Source organism: Neofelis nebulosa, chromosome X (genome assembly GCF_028018385.1).
Source record: "Neofelis nebulosa isolate mNeoNeb1 chromosome X, mNeoNeb1.pri, whole genome shotgun sequence".
Lineage (NCBI taxonomy): Eukaryota > Metazoa > Chordata > Mammalia > Carnivora > Felidae > Neofelis > Neofelis nebulosa.
In genome coordinates this window covers 19,736,203-19,743,287 of record NC_080800.1, presented here as the reverse complement: position 1 = coordinate 19,743,287, position 7,085 = coordinate 19,736,203, and the positions used below count along the sequence as shown (strand labels likewise).

Genomic DNA, 7,085 nt, shown 5'->3' with positions numbered 1-7,085 from the left:
GCCTCACTTCCTCTTCCTTGCACGGTACCCTCGTAGATCTCAAAGAGGACTTCACACAGATGTCGTGGGCAGAAGGGGGGCAGGTGAGAGGCAGGGCTGGGGAAGACCTCCTGACACCGCCTGTTCAGGTGAACGGCTTCTAGCTCATTCACTCTCCTCTTTGCTTTCTCCTGGACTGGCCTGAAACAGAAACAGTTGTAGCCACCACGGGGAGGAACGCTGCCATGTGCTGGCTGCAGCCATCCTCAGTTCTTCGCCAGAGAACCTGGTGGTACTAATTTAATGTTTTCCTCCATGTTGCCGCTTTACCGTGCTTTTAAAAAGTGGGAACTTTGTCTTCAAATACCTGGTGCTTTTTGTGTAGCCCGGACTCAAAAGCAAATTACCCAGCAGGAATGTTCAAATACCTTCAATCAAGTCAGGCACAGTAATTAAATAGCAAGTGCCCTTGCCTCCCAACTCTGATCCCCAAGTGCCTATATCCCATTTTTTTCAAGGATTGCAATCCAACCCCCACATCCGGAGCTTGTGCCCTCTTGACAGTTTGCCCTGCCGAATGGTGATCTGGCTGCATTTTGAGTGCCCTGAAATGACCAGGAGAACTCATTGCATCTTTATATAGCCCTAATTCTGTGCCCAAATCTGAAAAACATACTTCTCCGTAGCTTTACGTCCTGGGCCCTAGTGCTACTGTGTGGGACAGAGGAATTACAATGTCTTGAATTTCTTCTCTACACCAGCCCTTGCCATGAGTGCTTTCTGAACATCATCTCCCTTGATCCTCCCAGTATATCCACAGCATCATGCAGATGTATACTCTCCAAGGGCAGGTATATTTCATCTCATTGGCTCACTGCTCTGTCCCCAGTCTGTAGAACAGTATCTGGGTGATAGTAGGCCCTCAGTAAGTATTCGCTGAATTTAAAGATACTTACTGTTATTATCCCCATTTTACAGATGAGAAAACAGAGATTCACAGAGTTCGGACACTGCTACAAGCTGCAGGGCTACTTTAATAGAATCCAAAGGAATAAAGCCATCATGAGGAGGGTACCATTTGTGTCCAAGAGTCTCTGCCTCTGCCTACCCCCCCCCCCCCCCCCCGCCCCACGGCCAGCCCTACCCAGGTGGCTGCCCAGCCCACCTGTTCGTGAGACAGACACAGCCAACCACTGCTGGGACTGGGGGGCCATGGTGCCATGGTCCTGGAATGCCATTTAGAACAATTGAGTGGTGGTTAAATAAGTTTAAAACAATTGGGTTATCATGGGCCTCATTTACAGCAGTATGTTGCCTAAATAACCATTGCGATGGAGGATGGCATCTGATTATCTCCCTTCTGAGTGAAAACTGAGGAGGTAAAAATGGTAGGAAAGATGGGAGCAAGACAAGCAAATGCAAACAAACACTGCAAACCAAACCAAAGCAGAACAAAACCCCAGAACCTCAAACCAAACCCAGACAAAACTTAGGCACTGCAACGATGAAGAGGGAGCTTCATGAGGGTTTGTCTTATTTTTTTTTTTTTTCCTGTGGGAAAAAATGTACTCCTTTTAGCCTGAAGAGCCCGCATGCTTCGTGGTGGACCGTTGGTATAGGGCTCAACAACAGTGCCCTATTTCAAGTATCATTTTCTGGCTTGCAAACCCCGAGTGTCTTATGAATTTACATTTTCTGCTGAGTTCTCTTCAATGGAAGAATTGCCACCCTGACCCTGACTTTTCTTTTTTTCCTTACAACTGGCCAAGAACGCCCAAATATCACAGTTTTTTAGTTGACCAGGAGACATATTTTTGATGAATGGAATATTTTTCTTTGGTAAACGAACACCAACTGAAAACCAACCAAAAAAGTTTCTTTGGTAAAGTGAAAATTAACGTCTTGATTGGAATTAATTGAAAAATGAAACTTGTGCAAGTGTTTTCCAGGATTCTTCCCTCCCTCTTTATAGCAATTGCAAAAGTAAAACTTCACCAAATAAAGACTTAAATTTTATGGGGATGTGATTCTGAGTTGCTTCTAAAGTGGCTTCTCCATGGTGGGGCTAAACCAATGCTGTCAGAGCAATAATCATTAACAAATAAATAATGATGTAACAATAAATAATAAATCTTGACATGCAGAGTCCCCTAGTAAAAAAAAAAAATCATTCCACAGTCAGAATTCCATAAGCCTTGATTTCAAGTGCTGAAAAGGGAAGTTGACAAGGTTGAAAATGCCCTTCATTTAAAAATACAATATTCCAAGGTATACAGAGACTCAATCAAGTTGGAAAACTACCATCTGTCATAAAACAAAGTTCCACAGCAAGTCATTCTGGTTGACCAAATTGAATGATGAAATTCTCAACAAAATCTGTTTAATTGGCGTGTGTGTTTTATCAGTTTTGTGGAGTAGCTTTCACCCGAGGTACTCCACGTGGCCGACACTAAATCAATGGCTGATTTAGAACACACTGTTCAGAAAATGATTTAGCAACATATGACTCAAGAATAAAACCAATCTCCTCTTCATCTGTGTTTTATAAATAATAGCGTAGTTGCAGGCCCCTTGGAGAGAGAATTGATCGCAGATCTATTATGCGAACTTGCCCTTTTTTGAGGACTTATACTTGTCCTCAGATTAAAGCTCATTATCTTCTAGTTGAGTGCATAACACGTTGGTATGATCACTTAGTGTGTCTGCAGGAGAGACTGCACAAGTGCGTAATGCACTAGCTACGACCCCCTGCACGTGTATTTTGAACTCTGTGAACAACAGTACATGAAATAGAAAGCACAGGTTTGCACTTGGTGCAGTTACATCTGAATCATTTGGGCATTTTTGCTGTTTGGAAAGACAATGGCAAAGCTAAATCCCAAACATTACCCAGACATTACAAAAAAAAAAAAAAAAAAAAGTCTGCCTTGTGGCCAGTAAAGTCCTATGTTCTTTCCTTGGAAATGTACCTTGAAGGGAGTAATAGCCCTCTTAAGGGAAAATCTAAAAGTGGCCTGCCCCGTCTTAGGCATGCTAAAATGATGGAAACCCTCTAGTGGTGTGACCCTGGCTGAGTCGCTTTTTCCTCCTAGGTCTTGGTTTCCTCCTCTGTGGAGGATGGGGAAGTTGCACGGTACATCCGCTAAGGTCCAGAGAGCAAAGGTGCTTTTGGGAAATGCTTACCACTATAGATGTCTAAATAAGCTACGTCTCTAAAAGGGAAAAATACTGTAGACGTTTGCCTCAAATGTGACCAGGAGTTAGCTTCATTTTTATAGACATAAAGAAATGCAGGGGTCTGGGACAGCATACACAGCCTCTTCCAATCAAGCTGTTTCTTTTTAGAGCCTGTGGATATGGCAATCAACAGTATAAACAGTATAAACTAGGCTCATTAATGTACAGAAGGGCCGTGCAATGCATTAGAGGGACACCAGCAAAGGTATGTGTGTGCGGGGGCAGGGGGAGGGAACCAGGGAGATGAAAGTGCAGCCGGCTTAGCAGGAACGTTTGACTGTCACCAGTGATACGCTAGTATCGGTGATTACATCTTCCGGTCATTTCCATCTGTCTCCCCTTCAGTCCTTCATCTCCCTGCCTGCACTTCTGAAAATTTTCTTCATTTCGGGATTACACTCACCAAAGAACTTTCTTTTCTCCTCTGTGTCTTTGAGCAGCCGGTCTCATCGTGAAGGCAGACCGGCTCTACTAGTTGAAAGCTATGGCAAACAACCATGTCAGTGTTCATTTCTCCTTCCTCAGCTGTGCGTAGGCAGATGTTGTTTCTGGGCATCCACGCAAAAACTGCATGTAGGGTCAAACTGCAAACAGCTGTACCAGCTGGCCATATTGTTTTGTTAAAATGGAGACGCTGTCTCTGGGTTCAAGTAGACTCCTGCTTCTCCATCATGCCAGGTATTTGGGTTTGGCTCTGTCGTTTTGGGTACTCAGAGCCTCCTGCCAAGAGCTGTAACTAATAAAGCAGATCCATTTGGTGACAAGCGACAAGATATTCCAAAATAGAATCGCCCCAACTCCGCGATGCTGGAGCTGTCATTGGTTTAAAGGTGTATTAACCAAATCATACAAACGTTGAAAGTATACTGATGGGGGGATATGATCAATTCATTCTACAAAACAAAACTGCCTCACCTGGGTGAATTTAGACATCACTCAATTTCACTCCATGGGTGATGGCCACTCTACTGTGTGTCACTTCCAAAGTTCTGGCTTGTTTCTGCTGGCCAGAACTTTTGAAAGCATCTCCTTGTGGTGCTGCGGAGCTAGATGAGACAGCTAAGACCTCAAACCACAGACCCTGCCTGGAGCTACTGCTCTGCAGAAGTTCTGGAAGCTTTATTGTGTGAACAATGCTTAAAGCTATTTCTGCCTTGGCAGCTGACCTTTCAATCAGTAGGTTTTTGTCACAATACCAGCAACATCTGCAGTGTGAATAAAATAGGATTCTGCTTGCTAATAAGCTTTCTTCTATTTGATTTTAGTTTAAGACTGTCTCCGTGTGTGTGTGTGTGTGTGTGTGTGTGTGTGTGTGTGTGTACATTCTTTCTGGTAACAGTCCTTTTGTGTTAAAGACTGAAAATGTGCAATGCCCATTTCCCCCCTTGTCCTTTACTTTGGCAATGTCTGTTTCTTATACTTAAAAAAGAAAGAACAACTTTGAATTTGTTTCAGTAACATAATCTCTTTGCTCTCGATAAGACCTAGGGTGAAAATATAACAAGCAGAGACTCTATCACACTGTTGTAATTTGGTCAACCACTCGGGTACTGTCAATATCCACCATTTCCACACATTCAATTTCCTCCCGGTTTTCAGGGTTTTTCTTCTCTTTCCTTTTTTTCTTCGAGGGTGGCAGGAAAGTCAGTATCACAGGTAAAATGGCAAAGCAGTGAAAGAAGGTGACAAATGCTATTAAAAACAAGCACCTGAACAGTGTACAGGTCAGATTTGAAGGCACAGCTGCGAGAGGAATCAGACCAACAAGATAGCAGAGGTAACTCTGTAAAATAGCTACCCCATGCACTTCCAGGGCGTTTTTTACCCATTTAGTTCTTGTGAAATCCTTGCCCAGAACGAATGTGGATAACAGTGGAGCACAGTTGTCAATTGTGTAGTTAATTCCATAAATTAAGCATAGCACAGAAATGCAGTCCAGTTCTACTTTCCATAAAGTCATGAAACCTATAACTCCAAACTCCACGGACACAACCGTGAGAGTGAGCCAGACGTTAATCAGAGAATCTGCCACCAGGAATGCCGAGAAGAAGAGCAGGAACAAAGCACTGATGCAGGAGTTGTGCAGGGGGGCTCCCAGAGAGGAGGCATATCGATCCATATACACGAAGGACGGGTTGAAGACAATGAACTTCACCTTGGAGGTGACAGAAAGTCTCCTGAGGGTCTCCAGGAGATCGTAGAGTTCTTCTCTGTTAGTTTCCATGGTCTTGGCCACCAAAAACATTCTGGAGGCCACTACATCAACCTCATCATTGTACTTTTTAGAGAAGATGATGTCCTCTTGAAAATGTGAAAATTGGGGAGCTTTCAGGAAGGAATTTCTCAACATGTCTGTGAAATTTTTCTTAGGCAAGCCAGTGGACACATTGAGTTTCCGAAGGTAATTTAAATAGCTCTCAAACCAGGATATCCGCACAAACCCCTTGGTGTATTCTAGCACATCTTCTTGGACGCTAGTGTTCCAGTACTCTATGGACTCATATATGTAAAACCCAATCACCGGACTGTAGTTACTAAAGTACTTTTGCTGGGCAGTAGTGTACTCAATGGTTTGCGTCGCGGTTGCTACGATGTTACTAAGGTCTGACCCTTCACTGACCTGCAGATAGCCCATTAAGGCAAAGGAAATATAAATAAGGTAAAAGAGAACTACAAAAGGCTTGACATAGGTGTTGGTTATCCAGTCACAGTAATAGCGTTTGAGGAAACATACCAATAGGTGACTCTCGTAAGTGTTCGCTTCCTCGCCGTCAGTTGTATCCTCGCTGAATCTGGCTGTCAGGAGAAACCTGTACCATGCCGGCTTCTCCTGCAATGCCTCGGGCTTTGGGACTTTTCTACAGAAGATACTATGCTGGTAATTGTTTTCTATGTAGCCAGTGAATACCAGGCTGGAACCATAAAACGAGAGTACATAGAGGTAGTTGAAGAAGATTGCGATACAGGAATTGCAGCAGAAAATCCTGGCTGCCTCAATGTTCGTGAAAGGGCTGGCCCCTATGCCAAAGGTGACCAGGTACATGGCAGTGGTGAGAGAAAAGGAGAGCATGGAGTCTGCATAGACTGCTGCAGTTCTCTCTTTAACATGTTGGTCTTCTCTAGTTTTCCTCCAGGAGGATAACATTTCAAAAGTCCCATATAATCCATGACCTGAGGGGACAGAAAAAGACCAAATCAAAAGTTGCAGAGACTGCCACCATCTTTCAAGAGGGGAACCAACTTGCTTATGGGGTCACGGGAAATCTAACCAGCCCTGGTGGTGACAGGTAAATGCCACTAATTTCTCCTGTCGAAGCGAGACCTGTGTTTTGGTGAATCTTAAATGTGAATGGCTAGTGAAAGGGGAGAGACAGGAGCCAAGACCTTCATGCTCCCTTCTGCCTGAAGAATGCTGGGTGGACTTTTGCCCACAGAAAGCCGAGTAGACTTGCACCTGTCTCTTGGGGACTATACACAGTGCTAGTTTAGGGTTGTTGGTGCAGCTTGCAGAGTTTTTGTTTCCCCTTGGTTGGTGCAACACTCCAGAGAGGGCTCTTGGCCACTCATCACTTGGCTTGTCATCCCCACAAGTCTGGCTGGAGGTTAGCATGGAGGAAGGCAGCGAGTGGGCAGAGGTTTCTGAATGTCTCATCACCTCATTTGAGTTTGGCCAGGTGGAGGGCTTTAGGGAGAAAGAGGCACTGTGTTTAATTTGAGCTTTGACGGGAACCTAAACCACAGCCTCCCTTTTCCCCCCAAGCATCAGTTCAGGAAGCAATAAATCTGAGACACACAGGGAAGCACAATAAGTAGGAACGAGTTGGAGTGAGTAGGAAAGACGGAAGATGGAACACGATTCACATGAACTC

At 44.3% G+C, this 7,085-nt stretch overlaps 1 protein-coding gene across 1 annotated transcript in view; it reads right to left on the bottom strand.

The window, feature by feature from the left end:
* Positions 1 to 2,157: 2,157 nt before the first annotated feature.
* PTCHD1 (patched domain containing 1) overlaps positions 2,158 to 7,085 on the bottom strand; it is a 53,008-nt gene continuing 48,080 nt past the window's right edge. The window contains exon 3 of the mRNA XM_058713495.1: positions 2,158 to 6,387. Coding sequence (XP_058569478.1) covers positions 4,733 to 6,387 — 1,655 coding nt within the window. The 3' untranslated portion in view covers positions 2,158 to 4,732. The remainder of the gene's footprint in view (positions 6,388 to 7,085) is intronic.